Genomic DNA, 19,078 nt, shown 5'->3' on the forward strand with positions numbered 1-19,078 from the left:
ACTCAAGCCCGTGTCGACACGTGCCCCTTCCCTTTGAAAAGGGCATGTTAATGAGTGGGTTCGAAAGATACTAATGAGGCGCTGCAATGAATATGCAGTGCCTTATTAGCATCTTTCGAACCCACTCATTAACATGCCCCTTTCAAAAGGAAGGGGCACGTGTAGACCCAGCCAAGAAGAACATACGTTTAAGGCTATCTACAGCTGAATAAAACAGAGAAACTCTGAAAAATGAGCAACAGTCCCGCAAGAAAGCTATCCTTCAATTATCAAAAACATTGTATTAAATATTAGTTTCAACAGAAGGAGATTTTTGCTATTTAAATCCTTACAATTCAGTTGGAAGACAGCAGAGTAAAAACTGAAAGAGGCTTTTTACATTGATCTGTAAAATGGTACAGTATGCAGACTGAAAAAACCCAGATTTCCATGGATCGTAACAACTACTCTACCTCCCCCCTGTTTATAGTCTATGCAATTGTATCAGGAAAATGAATCCTATAAGTGGGCTGATTTGTGCCATACAAGAGCTCATAACAATCCTGCCACTGTTTCCTCTGGTTCTGATCCCAGATAAGCATGTGCTAGGGAAGTGGGTGTTAAAAAGGAAAAATAATTGACAAGCTAAGCATACAATATTACAGCATAGGCATCTCTGGTCCCTTTTGGTAGGGGCCTTTCTCCTCTATCACTTACACTGGAAAATGATCAAAATGTAAAGAAGATGAAGATCACCTGAGGAGACAGGCGCAGATTTTTGGAGGAACGTCTCTACATGAAAGAAGTTAACATCAAAGAGGGCGGAAAACACAGACATCCATAGGCAAGGGGGTACATGAAAGCTTGTTGTAAGCCAACAATAGAGAAGTTCCAGCTAATTCCCCACAGCTCCCCAGCCTAGGACCCCAAAGCTTTACCATCCTGCCCTGATCAGAAGCTTGACTGATACTGGTTTATAACCAGTCTACTTCTCCCTCAATGTGGAGAAGACATGAATCAGCTTTTGTTCCTGAGCTGAAGTTTCCTAAGCACTTTGGCTATGTCTACACTTAGAGAAAACTTCAAAATGGCCATGTTGATGGCCATTTTGAAGAATACTAATGAGGCACTGAAATGCATATTCAGTGCCTCATTAGCATGATGCCAGCTGCAGCACTTCGAAATTGCCGCTTTTTGCTCCCGTGTGGCTCATCTAGACAGAGGTCTTTTTGAAAGGACCCTGCCAACTTCAAAATCCCCTTATTCCTATCAGATTTCTAAGTTGGTGGGGTCCTTTCAAAAAGGACCCCTGTCTGGACGGGCCACGCGGGAGTGAAAAGCAGCAATTTCAAAGTGCCACAGTCGGCAGCATGCTAACGAGGCACTGAATATGCATTTCAGTACCTCATTAGTATTCTTCGAAATGGCCATTAGCATGACTATTTCAAAGTTTTCGCTAAGTGCAGACACAGCCTTCAAGTAAAATACACTGTTTTGGGTAAGAAATAAAACAGGTTTCTTAACTATAGAAAAACAGATTTTAAGTGAAGTGGTTACAAGTATAGCAATAAAAGGACAGAGATGGTCACCAAAGACATAAAAAATAAGCACCCGGTATTCTCTAAGCCAAACAAGATTTGGATAGGTTTGCAGCTTCTCACACTATCACAATGTGAGAAGGAGCCCAGGTTGATAAGCCAGATGGCCCAGTGCCACCCCATTTCCAGGTTTAGCGCCTCACAACCTTCACTGAAAATTAGGCATCAACCTGATATCTCTTAAAAGGGATAACTTCACCCAGGCCTGACGGCTGCCTTTGCCAGTGGTCTGGACAGGGTTGTGGGCAGTCCTTAGAATTCAAAAACAGTAAAATATTTCACAGTGCTATAAAATGTTTTAAACGAAGCTTTCTTAGAGATTGGGAGAAGACAGAAGATAAAAACGTAACTTTTTATTTCCATTTGAACATTTTGAGTACGTCAACTAATAAAGTGTGAGAGAAACTTTACTCTTGTGAATAACAGCATTTGGGGTTCAGAGGATCAAGTATTTTATAAACAATTCATTTTAAATTCCAGGACAAATCCTCTTACCTCCTGACCACACTCACATGCCATCTGGCTCAGAAGCAATGAAAAAAAACTTGCATTTTGTAGGAGAACTCTACCTACGACTCCCAAGTAAGTAGACATCACCACTGGATACCTCTGAAACAAAAGTAAAGAAAACAAAAGTTAAATATAAAAAAATGCCGTAGAAATACCACAAGAATAGTGGGACTAGAGAATGTCTGCATACATTTCTTTTCTTGATACCTTGCCTTCCTTTACCAAATCTGAATTACTGAAGAGTACTACAGAAACCAACAGAAATAAAGTATTGACCTGCCATTGCCGCAAAAGTCCTATTCTACCAATCTGGACAAACTATTATGATGTCATATTCCATATCATTATGTAGTGAATATTGTCAGATACTTCTTTTCAACGTACTGTACAATGTAGACCAGGGGTCTGCAACCTGTGGCTCTTTAGGACTTATTTGTGGCTCCCAATGCTATAATTGCAAATTAAAAAATAAACGAAAAACCCCACGCATCCTGATTGTTTTCAGTAAATGGTGAATGTTTGAAAGCCCCAAAATGAACAACTCATACCTAAATAGTAAATTATATGTGATCTCAAAACACTGGATAACATTCCCTCGCATCCCGCAGGGTGAAAGAAGGTTTGGGAGTGAAAGTCAGGAACACAGTGGTACCAACTCACACGTAAAGTCTGAGCAAATAGAATATGTAAACAAATTGTGACTGTCCTGCAGTAAACATGTATCACATTACAAATCATTGTGAGCCACTTTTAAAATAGGGGTTACAAAAAGTATGGTTTGACGTTATTTATTAAGGACCACCTCATATTCACATGCATAGCTGTCCTTGAATTATTGAGTTTTTTACTGAATAGGAAAGAATGGCTTTTCTTGCTACTTTGGTTGCCAACCCCTACTGTAGACTAACTGCATCCTATAAAATGAAATATACTGTTCTGGTAACATGGCATTCCATTAGCAAATGAAAATTTGAAATGTATTTTTGCAATAAATTAATGTTAATTAATTTTACGGAGAACAGTTTAATCTCTCTTAAAATACTGTTACACAGTTCTCTTTGCTAGTTTTTGGCAAGCCCATACAATGACTGATTTGCTAGTTTCTCAAAATTCAGTTTATATTTTATAAATATAAATACAATATTTTAAGGAGGTGCATTAGCTGGTTACAATAATGACCATAGTATTCAGAAGTTTGTAGAACAGTTGTAAGTTGATATTTGTATAATCAATCAATATTATTTAATTTAGGACATATAAATGGTACTTCTGGTACCGACTCCTACATCTAGCAAGCTAAATATAAGTATTTTACAATATTTTGTACTTCGTATCTGAGATTTTTAGATATGGGTAAGTGAAATGATTATAATTATGAGACAGAAAACACCTTTAATATCCACTTCTAGTGTTTTGCTTTATAAATTTTGTCTTCTGTAACTTTTAAATTAAATTTTCCTCATGACCAAGACAGTCTTTATTTTTGTTTTTTGTAAACCAACAAGCATATTAGTGATTTTAATGTTTTTTTTTTAAAAGAGGCTATTTATCCTACAGTCACCCATGTTCCTGACACATGGTGTCTATATTTATTCCACAATGGCTATGTCTACACTAGCACACTACGTCAAAGTAACCTTTTTCAAAGTAAGAACATCGAAGTAGGCTACTTCGACGCGTATCGTCTACACGTCGTCCAGGGCTGGTGCTGTCAACATTCAGCGTTGAAGTAGCGATGGGGAACGTCGAAAGGAGCCGCCCTGGAAGGAAATGCAGAGCGTCCACACACACAAGCACTCTCCGTTGAAATAAGGGGCCAGCAAAGCCTGCGGACAGGGTCACAGGCTGGACTAGCCCTTCTGGGGCAAGAGCAAGCTGCTCCCTTAAAGGGCTCCTCCCAGACACACTTGGCCTGCACAGCACGAGGTCCATAGAGCCGACAACCGGTTGCAGACCCCGTGCACACAGCACAGGCCCCCAGCTGCAGCAGCAGCAGCCAGAAGCCCTGGGCTAAGGGCTACTGCACGCGGTGACCAAAGAGCCCTGCAGGGGCTTGACAGAGTGTCTCTCAACCCCTTAGCTGATCGCCATGGAGGACCCCACTATTTCAATGTAGCGGGACATGGATCGTCTACACACATCCTATTTCGACATTGAACGTCGAAGTAGGGCGCTATTCCCACCTTCGGATAAGAATAGTGATTTTGACGTCTTGCCGCCTAATGTCGATTTCAAAGTCGAAATAGCGCACAGCGTGTGTAGATGCGATGCATCACGTCCTATTTCGACATTGTGCCAGCTACTTCGAAGTAGCTGGCTAGTGTAGATGCACCCAATGAGTGTTCAAATGCCCTGGCACTAGTGAGCAGAACTGTCTTTTGCAGCAGTCTCTGCTGGCCCATGTGTAATCCCTGGCTACCCATATATACCCCCATAAATGGGAGAGGGAAGAACAGCTGAAGCCAACTGTCTCAATTGTTACAGACTTTGGTGTAATGGGGCAGTAGGGCAGGTCATGGAATATACATATAACACATCTTCAAGCAACTGTCTCTATATAGCTGTTGTCTAAATTGGCCATCAATAAATTAAGGCTTGAAATTAGACAAAAGTTTCTAATCAGAGGACTGAAGTTCTGGAATCAGCTTCCACGGGGTGCAGTGAAGGCAAAATACCTATTTTTTTTTAAGAGTGAGCTTGACAATTTTCCTGAGAGTTTAAGAGAAAGAGAGTAGTCTGAGACTGCCTATAATGGCAAAGGGCCCATACAAGACAGCTATTAGCAAACATCTGGGACATTAGCTGGGGAGAGCTGTGAGTTTCTACAGAGAATTGTTTTCATGCTGTCTGCCTGGTGGGTCTTGCCCATATGCACAGGATCTAAATGATCACTATATTTGGGATCACGCAGGAATCTTGCCTCAGGTCAGACAAGCTGAGACCTATCTCCCCAAGAAACACCCACACACACCCTGGCCCCCCAACCTCTTCTACAGCAAGTGGTATGAGTTACTTGCTTGTTTGAACTAGAGTAAATGGAGGATTTTCTAGAACTTAGGAAGTATTACATCTAGATATGAGGACTCCAGCAATTGAGCTAGAGTTTATGGACCTGTTATATGGGTGGCTGAGATTCTGTAGCGTGCAACAAGCAGGTCAGTTTAGATTATCACCATGATCCTTTCTCACCTTACACACTACATAGACTCCGATGAGAGGATTTGGGAAATTTGAGGCTTACGTAACTAATGGCTGAAAAACTGCCATGACAAAAGAAGTGACAGATCTGGAAACTTTCCCTATTGCACAGTACTACTGGTTAGTAAATAGTCATAGAGAGGTAGCCCGTTAGTCTGAAGAAGGGGATCTATCCCATGAAAGCTCATCACCTAATAAATTATTCTGTTAGTCTTTAAAGGACTACATGACTGCTTTTTTGTTTTGTTTAGTAAATGTATGGCTTGTAACAGAGATTTAATCCGAACAGAGGGATCCTGTTTAGTCATTTAACAGAAACAATCCAAAATCCAGTTAGACAATCTTCGGGAAAAAAATACTTTCCCTTTTACTTCTTTAACTTAGGACACAAATCACTGTGATGTCTTTAAAAGATTTGGTTTTGTCTAAATAAAGGATAACACCTTAGCCACACTTAGTATATGTACCCTTTCTTTATCGTTCATATGGAGGTGTGGGAAAAAATATAGGCAAAAATGCATAGTTTGACTAATGCTCAACTGAGAAAAAAATAATAATGAAACTTGCTTTTCTCTGCCTATTTATATAAAAATAGCAGTGGGGGTTGTTTGTCATTTAATTGTGTAGACTTGCAATGGGTTAGAGGCAGAATTCTAGACAGGCAAGATGAATCTTCCTGGGCTGTAAAATATTTATATGGAGAAGGGATTCATCCTTTCTCCATTGTCCTTGTGTCCTATGATGCCCCAGGGGAGCGCCTCAGCTTTGTTTGAATACATCTTTCAACAGAGTTAACGGTGTAAGTAGAGGTTAAAAAGAAGATCCTTACATGCATGATCGGGCTTCCTTTTCTTTGGCATTAACTTGAAGCTTTGTCATTTAATATGTCCCCAACCTGCTACAACTACAAGAGAGCCAGGGTACAGAGTCAGTACAAAATAATTCAAAGCTTGATGATGGGACCTGATATCCTCTATAAATCTGTTGAGGAAACAGGACTTGTGGAGCTTTTTGCCACAAACATTGTGCCAGTCCCAGTAAAGCTCTTTTAAACTAGCACTGTCAGCCTTTCTCGAAGTTCATTATGTAATACATCTAGATGTTTGTGGGATTTTTCACTCATCACTTCAGCAGGACTGTCTAACGTTTCAGCCTACATCTTCTGAAGCTTCTGAAACATGTGAGAGTCCTAGATGAAGATGATAGGATCTCAGCTTTGTCAGGCAAAGAAGATCAAAGCGTAGGTGGAGGAGATCAGTCTGATGCAGCTGATCTTCACAACTCAGGATTTGCTGCTGAGTGGAGAAACATGAGACTACTATTTTGCACAAGATGCAGATGTCCTGATTAGAGAAGGGGATTATGGTCTAGAATATTTTCATAGTACCAGTCTTCTCAAAATTTGAGTCTTCAGAAGTTCAGTGTAAGCAAGAGCATGAAGCTCTGTAAGAGGTGAACCAAGGCAACCTTTGCATCCTGGCCTTCATCCATCTTGTTAGTAACTGAGAGATTGAACAACTAATGGAACACTAGTCTCATTAGAGGCCCTACTCATTGATGTCCTGATTGGAACAGTCCTCAACCCTATCAATTGGTCCAGCTGTGCTACTTAAGCCAAAAAAAGGCACAAAAAATTGTCCATGCGACTGGGTGAACACCTGCCTGCTGCTACATTGGACCCTGCCTTTTCACCTTATTTCTGTTCCCTAGTTCCTGGCTTGATTCTCAACTCCAACTAAGTCCTGACCCTTGGGTTGACTTCCAATTCTGATGGGCTCTGACCACTAGGTAAGATGTCTCGAGCCCCAGTTGTGATAACGAGTATGAAACATATGCAAATTGACAGATCAGGGATGTGGGTATCAGGATGAGAATGTATCTTCCCATTCCTACTGGCTATCAAATAAGCCTGATTCAATTAATTAGGTGCAACAGCTGTGTCATGTGGGTGACAGTATTTGAAGCCAGGGGATTTTTGTTCAGCCATAAAATTGAAGACCTGGTACAAGGTAGGAAAGTGCTATATACACAGAGAAAAGTTGTCTAAATGAAATCTAACTCACAAAACTATCTTAATAATAAAAAGTAAACTCGTATATTAGCTTTGGTCAAACTTACTGTAGACAAACTACAGAAATAGAACAAAAACAAACAGGCATGTAGCACTTTAAAAACTAACAAAATAATTTATTAAGTGGTGAGTTTTGTGGGGCAGACCCAGTTCTTCAGATCTTGGGTCTGAAGATCTGAAGAAGTGGGTCTGCCCCACTAAAGCTCATCACTTAATAAATTATTTTGTTAGTCTTTAAAGTGATACATGACTGCTTTTTTGTTTCGTGAAGATACAGACTAACGGCTTCCTCTCTGTGACTATGGAAATAGAATTAGCTAGAGTAAAGGGATGGCTCTCGTGTTAAAAGAAATTAAGACTGGTAGAGCCACTCCTTTACGTCCTTAAAACAGGAAGCATGAGGGCAGAAAGGGTGAGGGCCAATAGGAATTACTGATCAAAACAATTCCAGTGTCCAGTACTCTAGTATGCAAGAATGGAATACATCCATCATGATCAAAGAAGAATAAATGATACTTAAGACTTGAAAATATCTTTACTATCAGATTGCCAATGCTAATATCTGAAAAATGTAGCATGACTCTAAAAAATGACTGTATAACCTGCACATTTTTACTCATTGTATGCACACCCTAAGGCTATTCAGAATTATATGTGCTGAAGTTAAAAACAAATTTAAGTTTTTACTGCTTTTTATTCCTGTTAGCATAGGAGGAGACAACACAGATCAAAGAGTAAGCTGTATTTTATTTATTCTTGAGCATTCACAGCTGTTTAGCATGCTACAAACAGCTGCACCTTTGTAAGTGTATTGAAGGCAAAGAGTTACATGGCTATCATTAAGGCTATGTCTAAACTTGGAGTTGAGAGTGTGATTCCCACTTCAGGGAGAGACGCTTGTGCTAGTGTTCATCAAGCTAGAGCACTAAAAATAGAGAGCAATCCTGGGAGCATAAACAGTGGGATGAACTAACCACCCTAAAGTACATGCCTTGGGTCTCACGTATGAATTGGGCTGGCTAACCCGTCTTGCTGTTGTAGCTCCATTCAATTTTTAGCACTCTAGTTTGATTATATGTAGTGCATGTACCTCTCCTCAACCCGGATATCAAAACAAGTTTAAAACATAGATATACCCAAAGAGAAAAATGCACACAATACGAGGTACACAATTCAGATGACTGGAGGAACATGAGGAATTAGTGGAATTTTCTTGATTGCTACAATGCAGCATGATAAGAAGGATAATAAGCCACCACATGCATGCGTTATACTTCTTGCACACTCTGTTGTACTCCCTGATGACACCCTGAACTCTTCTAGACTGATGGGAGAAGTAGGGTGGACAGCAAGGAATTTCAAAACCATAAAGCCTACACAGCAGACTCCTTTCCACATCCCATAAAATTGCATACTCCTATACTTAGGCTGCACATCTCATTTACTCAGGCCATTGACTGAATTAAAATTTGCATGCTAACCATTATTATGTATTTAGGAATGACACTGTGCCCATTTTAAGGAATCCAAGATACTCTCTCAAAACTTAAAAAATAAAGCCTATTAAAACCCTCCTCAACTGGACAAGTGAAGTTTTTAATACACTCAGTGTACATAATGTTTATAACACAGCACCACTGAAATGGAGAAAGTGGAATTCTGAGCACAAAAGAAAAGCAAAATAACATTACTTCTCTCCTATCTCAGCACCCTTGTTCATCATAAGAACATAAGACCATAAGAATGGCCATTACTGGGTCAGACCAAAGGTCCATCTAGCCCAGCATCGTGTCTGCCAAGAGTGGCCAATGCCAGGTGCCCCAGAGGGGGTGGACCGAAGACAATGATCAAGCAACTTGCCTCCTGCCATCTATCTCCAGCCTCTGACAAGAGAGAGGCCAGGAATACCATTCCTATCCCCTACCTAATAGCCTTTTATGGACTTAGCCTCCATGAATTTATCTTGCTCTTCTTTGAACTCTCTTATAGTCCTGATCAATTCTTCATGTTACTAAGCTATAAAGAACATCAGTAGTAGCTTGACTCAGTATCCTTTTCTGTACTTATCTAGTTCACTTGTCCCTGGCACAGGGGACTCTAAACAAATCTTCTGTAGCAGGTTGGTTTCCTTCCCAATTTATCACATCTTTTGTTAGCTTTATAAAACTGCTGTTGGTCTGCTGTAATTCTCAGTGGTAACACTTCCTCCTGGTGACAGTTAAGGAATGGCAGACTGAAAATACACAAATTGGTGAAATAACAGGTAAAAGAGAAAGTGCTGAAATATGGTATTTTAACACTTCATACTATCACCTATTTGTTATTTCAAGTGTTTTTATTCTATGTGAGAAAATAATAGGATTTATCAGATATATTTAAAAACCACAAGAAAAAAAAAGAGAAATGATTAAATGAAAGCCTTAGGTCAGTTAACGGAAGGGGATAAAGTAACTCACTGAAACAAGAAAACTCTACACTTCCCCTCAATCTGCCAAAGTTTAAACAAAGGAAGAAAAACTACAAAATAAATTTCAGTGCACAAAGACTTAAAATAAATCCGTGATATTAATTTATTTAGTAAACATTTTCTATAAACTTATTCTCTTGATTAAAGAGTCTAATATCTTGATTAAAGATTCTAATAGTTTAATTAGTAGTATTTGTAATTTACATATAAATATATAGGTATACTTTATAGTAACAAGTGAATAGAGAAGTATCATTTAGTCCTGCACATAAAACAAGAACAAGTGGTTACCCACGAAAGATAATAAATTTGTTAGTCTTCAAGGTGCTACAGGACTGCTTGTTTTTTCATACAAAAAGGAATTAGATGAGTTCATGGACGACAGATCCATCAATGGTTTTTAGCCAAGGTGGTCAGCCTCATGTGTCCTTAAACTTGTGAGTTCCAAAAGCTGGGATTGGATGACAGGGAATAGATCACTCCACATTGCTCTGTGGTGTTCATTCCCTCCAATGTGTTTGGCACTGATCAGTATCAGAGACAGAATACTGGACCAGATGAACCATTGGTCTAACCCATTATGTCCAATTTTATATTCTTATTAGGTTCTTACATTCAGTAAAATTGAAACCTGAGAGGTACTTTAAAATATTCAATTAAAACAAAAGGTTGCTCTGTAGTCAAAGGCAGTATTAGCGTTCTTCCCAAGTAAGTGCTATTAATGATGTCATAACTTCCTGGACTTCCACATTTTATCTATCGCAATTTATTTGCTTTGTTTACTTACCTATGCATTTTTATTTAATATGAATTAAATTAGTTGCTAGCAAAACACTCAAAACATTTCTAATTAGTGTGGATAACCTTACTATTCATGTGGTGCTATACAAACTCATTTAATATAGTATTATACAATGGTTTACAAAATGCACCACGTTTTGGGTAATGTTATGATTCCATAAAAGCAGCCACTCTATTTTCCTGTTTTAAACATCAGCCACTTATTCTAAAACAAACTGCTTTTGGCTGAATTTTTCCCTAATTGGTATCCACCCAAACATTTTTTTTCTCGTATTAAAGTCTTAAGAGAATCAAAGAAGCCATTTATTTTTACTTCTGGATTAAACTAACACATAGTTTTCCACATAGTGTGATCAGAAATTTGGCATACACAACTTCAAAGGGGTTTAACTAATTACAAATCTGATTGAACTTTAAGTCCCAATGCTGAAATGCAACTACGCAGAACTCCAGTGAATTTCCTGAGGCTCAGCACAAGCACAAAATTCTGTTGTCACGCAATACATTTCAGGCTTGTTTTATAGATCTCATTGAGAACTCAGAAATGAACAAATTTAAATAATGTTTCACCCTTTTAAAATTTTGAGATTTAAACGCACATGTACAAGAATACAATTTAATCTTTTTGAAACAGCTCGACAGCTGAGAAAATGCAGAATGCTGGGAGGGTTGTGGTGAAAAAACATTAGCTTTCAACTGGTCTTAAGGCTGAGCTGCCCAATGCCTAGCCCCATAGTAAGAATTGGCTGGATCCTGATGAGATTTCATAAGAGAATCAGAGATCATGGTCATTATTTTCCTAAAATCTGTATTTCCTATAAATCCTGCCTTTTAGAACTACTAAAATCAAGGGTAAAATCAATTTAATATTTCCAATGACATTTGATATTACTTCTATTGCTCATTAAACCTGACTCTCAGGAGCATGTACATGATGACTAAATGATTTTCTTCAATTTCTTCTATGATATTAACAAAAATTTCATAAAAAATAATAAAAATCCCCCCAATAAAAAGGCTGCTTGCCTTGTAACTGTTGTTCTTCAAGATTGTGTTACTCCTGTCCATTTTGATATTTGTGTTAGTGTGACATGTGCATGGTTGTTGAAAAACTTTTCCCCAGTGGAAGCCATTGGATCAGCTGTAGTGTCCCCTGCAGTGATGCTGATGTTGCCTATAAATATCCCTCTCAACCCGATGCCTGCTCAATTCCTTCTTTTGCTGGATCATTCAACAATGGAGGCAGTGTGTGTGTGGGTCCAGAATGGACAGGAGCAACACATCTTAAAGAACAATTACAAGGTGAGTAAACATTTTTTCTTCTTTAGTGCTGGCTCCTGGGCACTCTGATATGTGACTTACCAGCAGTGTGCCCCACAGGTGGGACCAAACCGTACCACTGAATTAGAGATTCCTGACCTTTGGATCATGAATAGAGCAGCTGGGCAGCTCTAAGCTACATGTGGCTCTTAAAGGAGCCATTTGCAGTTTCTTAATGCTGCTGCCTCCAGCAACTATCAGCAGAGATAGCAATTACCTTATGCCTGTGTGCTGAAAGCTTAGCACTTGAGTTAACTGGTGTAACGACTGTTAAACCAATTAAATTAAGTCCTATTGGTTCAGCACTGCAGGGAGCTGAGAGCTACCTCTCCATGCTCTACATGCTGGGAACCAGAGGGCTGGAGGAGCCACCCTGATTAGCAGCCCCAGTGAAAAGGAGATGAAGAAGCAGCACATGGATATCCTGTGAAAGATAAGGAAGGGAATCCTGGGTTTGGGGCTGTGAAAAGTGGGGTTTGAACCAAGCAGGTGGCAGGCAACGGGGGGGGAGGGGCGGGAGTTAAAGTAGGTGGCAGGTGGGAGGAGGGGGTTTGAACTGGGCAGTGGAGAGCGGGTTTAAGTCTTGGGTCACTTGGGGCTGTAAGTGGGGTTAAGCTGCGGGGTGGGCAGGGGGTGGTTTGGGGCTGTGGGGGAGGGGAGGATAAGGCAGGGGGCGGTTTGGGGCAGCAGTGGTGGTTTGGGGCTATTTTGTGTTCAGCCCCTGGAACAGTTTAAAAATTGCCATGTGGCCCCCTGTGAAAAAAAATGTTGGACACCCCTGCCTTACATATCACAAAGACAGCTTCCCATTTTTGATATTCATAGTGATCCCAGACAAACCACTTAATAGTCTCTTGCAGTAATTTTCGCCCCCTCCTTCTTCCCCCTTTTTTCCACCCCTTCTCAGTTTTCATTTTCTTTTTTGTGACTCTCCCCAGCCCTTGAGTGCAAGTCCCCACACCCAGCCCCTGAATGTGGGAGCAGGGGGCAGTGGTTTGAGGATGTCTTTCCCCTACCACAACTCCGCTTAACCATAATAATAAAATAATAAACTATAGTAAACAGTGTTATTATTTTATTAATATATTCTCCCTTTTTCTACAAAATAATTACTATGAATATATAAACATGAGGGGGTGAAATTTTATATTCTTGCCTCAGGTGCAAAATTAGCTCGTTATGGCACTGCTTCCTCCCACCCCCCATTTTTGAATTGCCTCATGTCACCAAGTCTTCCTGAATTTTCAGAATGGGTCCCCATCTGGAAAAGGTTGGGAACTACTGAATGCCCGCTGCTTGGTTCAAAACCCCTCCTGGACACCTGCCACCTGCTTTAAACCCCCTCCCTCTGCCTGCTGCTCTAAATAAATAGTAGCCAACTCTAGGACTGCCCCGCCACACCTGGAATCCCCCCCGGCCTGCTATACCAGGGCACAGAGCGAGGCAAAGATTTGCAACGATGACCACATCGCTGCCCTGCAGATGCCCAAGACAGGCACGTGTGTTAGGAACACTGATGAGGAGGTGTGGGCTTATGTTGAGTGTTCTGTGATGGGTAGGGCAGGGGCCTTGGCCAGCTCACAGTAGATCTTAATGCACGGACATGATCCAGGATGACGTGTACTGGGAAGTAATAACGGCACCCTTCATGAATTCTGAAAATTACACAAAAAGTTGTGGGGTGCTTGAAGAATGGTTTAGCTCTATCAATACAGAAGGTCAGGGCCCTTCACATGTCTGGGGGCACAACACTCTATCCCAATGCAAGGCATGAGGTTTAGGGCAAAAAACTAGTAAAAAGATATCCTGATTAATGTGAAAGGGCATTACAACCTTAAGTGAAAATGCAGGATGCAGACACAGGTGCACCTTATCCCTACAGAACATCACAGAAATGGATACAGATGTCAGGGCCCACAACCTCGACCCTTTCTGGCCAATGTGATAGCCACCAGGAATACCACCTTATAGCACAGGTACACCAACAAGCATGTGACTTTCGGTTCAAAGGAATGGCCCATCAACTGGATAATGCTAGATTATGATCCCAGGGAGGCACTGGGTCTCTTAGAGGGGTTTACAACTTATCCAAACCCTTAAGAAACCAAACCACCATTGGGTCCCCAAATATAGACTGGCCCTTTGACATTAGGTGGAAGGCTGAGATGGCTGCTAGGTGAACCTTGAGGGACGACGCCATCAGACCCTCATGTGGCAAGGTAGAGCAGGTAAACCAGAACAGGGGGGACAGATATTCCCAGCAGGGAAACCCCATTAGAAGTACACCACAAGGAAACCATTTCCATGTGGCCATTTAAGTCACCCTGGTGGATGGCTAACAGAGGCCCAATAACACTTCCTGCATCAGTGCTGAACACTGGAGTGCCAAATGATTCAGCCATAGAGTCTATGCACCATGAGGTACAGGGAGTCTAGGTTTGGGTAAGCTAACTAGCCATGCTCCTACACCAGGAGATCAGGCTACAGGATAAGAGATACAGTCCTGACAGTTGAGAGGTCCAAGAGGATGGTGTACCAAACCTGCCTGGGCCAAGCCAGGGTTATGAGGATTACATATGTCTGTCCTGGCAGATCCTGGATAGGGCTCTGGGTATGTGAGGGTATGGGAGGAATGCATACAGGAGCTGCCCCGACCACAATATGTAGAAGGCTTCTGAGAGGGATCTTCTGCCTCCTCAAATGAACAAAACTGGGGGCAATTCCTGTTAAGGTGGGTGGTGAAAAGATCCATCCTGGGGCACCTCCACTCCTGAAACTGGGTCGAAGCTGCATCTGCTCTCAGGGACCACTTGTGAGACTGAAAGAACTGGCTGAGGCTGTCTGTGCCATGGAAGAAGAACTAAGCTCTTGGGGTTGGAAAGCTGATTCCATAGGACCAGCTCCGGTCTCTGATCCCTCTCTTTCTTCACCCTAAGGTTGAATAACCTGAAAATAGAACATTTGTCCTGCACATTTCTCCCCTAGGAGCTTAAGACAAGCAGCACAAGGGTCACCCTTTGGCATGTTTCCAACATCTCTCCTACTGCTTAAAACTGTGGGGCTACTGCATTTCCCAGAGCACCACTGACTGAGGGGGTGCAGAACCCTCAAAGGCTAACAGTTATTAAGAGCAATCAACTACTGATTAACAAAGAACTCCTAAACTAGGGAAATGTCACCAACAGTGAAGCCGTGGTAGAAGCTCCAGCAACCATCAGTAAGCAGAAAGAAGGAACTGAACAGGCGATAGGTCAGCAGGGATATTTATAGGTAATGTCGATGTCGCTGCAGGGGGCGCTACAGCTGACTCGATACATACTGCTGGGGAAAAAAGTCTTCCGACAACAGTACAGGCACACACACATCAGAATGTACAGGAGCAATCACTCAAAGAAGAAAGAATATTTGAATTTGTAACACTGAATGCATAAAAGCAGGGATGAAAAATTATAGAAGTGTACACATTTACTGGAAAAGGTAAAAAATAACTGTGAAATCACATGAAATATTCCAGTTACAAGATTTAATTTTAAAAACCAACTACTGGAAAATGAAATCAGTTACTTACTTACTAATATCCGGTTACAAACATATGGAAAAGAAGTTGAAAGCAAATGCATTCCACATGTAAAACTAGAGAAGTTTCAAGAAAATAATTCTTACCTCCCCATCTATAATCCCCCTGAACACAGATGGCAAAAGCGGTTGAAACATTTGAGGCCCCAGTGTTGGGTTTACTTTTAGGACATTTTCCACAACCTAAAAACCCAAAATCAAATAAAGTCATAAAACAATCAGTAAACTACACTGAAATGAATAGCAATCTCTGTTATTCTGGATTGCAGGATTTTGGCTATTTCCTAAACTATAATACATAGACATTTACAATAGTCTTCAGAAATATACAAATCTTAAAATGTTATGGACTGTGTTCATGAATATTCTGCTAAACTGAACAGTGCAACTGAACTAATACTTATGTAAGAAGCTGATCTGTCATTTTGTTGATTAAACTGATTTGCAGCTAAAAACAGAAAAAAATACCACATAATATCAATTTTAAAAAAAAGTGTTTGGTAGGAGAAAGACACAGGAAAGTAGGTTTCACAGCTAAATAAAATATTAGTAAGTAATACAACAATTTATTTAAAATAACATCTCTCCTTCACATTATGGATGGACCCTTGTAAATAAATCAGATCCAGCTTTTCTGTACAACAACAGGTGCTCCTACTTTGGTCTATTAAGAGGAAAGGAGAGCATCTGGGATTATACAGAATCAGGGAGACACTGAGAACTGGAGTCCAGGCGAGCAAGACTATGTCTAGATTAGATCTAGGGATTTGATGACAGAAGTTTGTGTCGGAAGATATCTTGTGACAAAACCTCTGTTAATAGATTGTGGCCAAACCACAAAAGCAGACTGAAAGAGAGATCCACTCTGTTGACAGAGAGCGACTGGACTTCCTGGCTGCTCTATAGGCAAAATGGCTACTTGGAAGCACAGCAGACAGGGCTGTGCAGTGTCCCAGAAGCCTCTTCTGTTGACAGAAGCCCTCAACCCACCCTCACCCCGCGGAATGCCCAGACTGGCATTTTCTCAATAGATCTCTGTTGACAGCAGAATTCTTCCTTGTGGCGAGCAGGGTACGGCTATCGACAAAAGTGCTGCATTCTGTCGACTTACAGTTGACAGAATGCCCTTGAGAATCTGCATGCTCCATGGGTTTTCCTCTAGTATGGACACAGCCTAAGGCTATTCTTTACAGCACTGTCTCAGTCAATAAGGAAAAGGTAAGTAGAGCTGCCTGGGAGTCAAGAGCATGTGAGAGCTGTCAGAGACCAAGTGACTGTGGAAACTTAGGTGGGAGCTGTAGATAGTTCCTGGGAAAAGGCTGATAGCAAAAGCACCAAGCAGGATTTGCTGGTTGAGTTGCTGAAGAGGGTTGAAGTCCAGAAAGCAGCAGGCAGACAAGATGGGTGAGATATTATCTTTTATTGGACCAACTTCCATTGGTGAGAGAGATGTTTTTGATTTACACAGAGCTTTTCATCAGCTCTGGGAAAAGCTACTCCCAGCATGACAGCAGAATATCAGGTGGATCAGATCTCTTACACCTGGGTAACAGTGAGAGGAACAGGAGAGTGAAGGATGAATCCCCAGCACAGAATCTGTGGTGTTCCTGCTGGGAAGAGCAGGAGTTGCACTCTAACTGGTAAGGTTGGGTGAGCTGTCCTAAGTAGAGTGACAGAAGAGGACTAACGTAGAGCTAAGGTGGAGCAGAATAGGGTAAGGATGGACTCCCAGAAGAGAGGCTGGGAATCACAGTAAGTCGTCAGAGAGAGCAGGTCTTCATGGATTACGCTACCTGGGTGCAGGAAATCAACTGGAACTTTTCTTGAGATTAAATTAACTATTTTGGTAACAAAATGACCCTACGGAAGGGAATTATTCAGGTAAGAGAGCCTAAAGGGAAGTTACCTTGGACTCTGACAGGGAAAAGTGAGGCAGCCATGTCTGTCATGTCATCATCTGCTACAGGAGGGCACTCCATGTGAGGCTACACTCTAACACCCCATTTTAGAATGTGTAAAAAAACCCCATCTTAATGGCTAAATCAGATGTCTATACTTAAATTTCAGGCCCACCTGTAATATTGCACATAAAAGCTGTTTAATGACAAAGGCAGATTTTTGCAAACTCTGGGAACAGGTAGGCAATATCCCATGGAGAGCACGTCTAAGAGGAAAACAATGGAAGACAGTACAAAGTTTTTCAGACACTTCATTAAAGGCAGAACAGCAAACTATTTAACTGCAAAGGAAACATAGGCACTACAGTTAAAAAAAAGCACCTGCTTAAACAAGGGATCTTGGATAATCTGAACATTAAAAAACAAAAAAGAGTCCTACAAAAAGTGCAAACTAGGTCAAATCACAAAGGATGACTATAAACAAATAATACAGGCATATAGGGACAAAATGAGAAAGACGAAGGCACAAAATGAGATCAATCCAGCTAAAAACAAAGGGTAACAAGGAAAGATTCTGCAAATACATTCAGGAAGACCAAGGAGAGATTAGGACCATTACTCAGTGAAGAAGGAGAAACAACAACAGATAATGTAGAACAGGTGGAGGTGCTTAATGACTTCATTGTTTTGGTTTTTACCAGAAAGATTGGTAGTGACTGGATGCCTAACATAGTGAATGCCAGTGAAAATCTGGTAATGTTCAGAAGCCAATATACAGAAAGAATGTTAAAAATTACTTAGACAAGTTATATGTCGTCAGGTCATCAGGACCTGAGGAAATGAATCTTACAATACATAAGGTGCTGACTGAGGAGTATCTGAGTCATTAGCTATTATTTTTGAAAATTTATGGAACACTGGAGAGATTCCAGAAGACTAAAAAAAGTGCACATATAATGCCGATCTATGAAAAAGAGAAATAAGGACAACCCCAGTGAATTACAGACCGGTCAGTTTAACTTGTGTACCAGGAAAGATAGTGGAGCAAATAATTAAGAAATTCACTTGCAAGCATCTAGAAGATAATAAGCAACAGTCAAATGGTTGGATAACTGTTCTCAAAGTAGTTCTGAATGATTCACAGACACGCTGTGAGGATATAAGGAGTGGTGTTTCACACAGATCAGTTCTGGGACTGCTTCAGTTTACTTAGATATCAATTATTTAGATAACGGCACAGAGAGTATTCAAAGTTTGTAGATGATACCAAGCTGGAAGAGTTGCAAGTCCTGTGAAGGATAATATGAAAATACAAAATGCTCTGAACAAAATGAAAAAGTGGTCTGCACAAAATAGGATGAAATTTAATACGGACATCCCATTCCCAGAGGTGTGCGAAGAACCAGCCCCTGGTCAAAGCACTGAGATCATCAACAACCTGGCCAGCAGGCTCCTCTCCTTCCACTCTCTCTGGCTGATCCAGCATGGTGTAAAAGCCCAAGACCATGCTGGCAGATTGGTGGGGGAGAGGGAGGTTAGAGGGGAAAAAGCATATGATCTTGTGTGCCTCCCCCAGGAAATCACAAAGCCAGGCAACAGGAAAGGTGGGTCTGTCTGAAGAGCCCAGCCAGACATGAATAACAGGGAGAGTCAGGTCAGT

At 41.0% G+C, this 19,078-nt stretch overlaps 1 protein-coding gene across 4 annotated transcripts in view; it reads right to left on the reverse strand.

Moving 5' to 3' along the window:
- The window catches only part of IPO11 (importin 11), a 220,166-nt gene that overhangs the window by 97,443 nt on the left and 103,645 nt on the right, over positions 1-19,078 (reverse strand). For all 4 annotated transcript variants that reach the window (XM_074995524.1, XM_074995526.1, XM_074995525.1 and 1 more), the window contains exons 25-26: positions 15,608-15,703; positions 2,073-2,186 (exon numbers count right to left, since the gene is read on the reverse strand). In XM_074995524.1, the coding sequence (XP_074851625.1) occupies positions 2,073-2,186; positions 15,608-15,703 (210 nt within the window). The remainder of the gene's footprint in view (positions 1-2,072; positions 2,187-15,607; positions 15,704-19,078) is intronic.

Source organism: Carettochelys insculpta, chromosome 5, assembly GCF_033958435.1.
Source record: "Carettochelys insculpta isolate YL-2023 chromosome 5, ASM3395843v1, whole genome shotgun sequence".
Taxonomy (NCBI): domain Eukaryota; kingdom Metazoa; phylum Chordata; order Testudines; family Carettochelyidae; genus Carettochelys; species Carettochelys insculpta.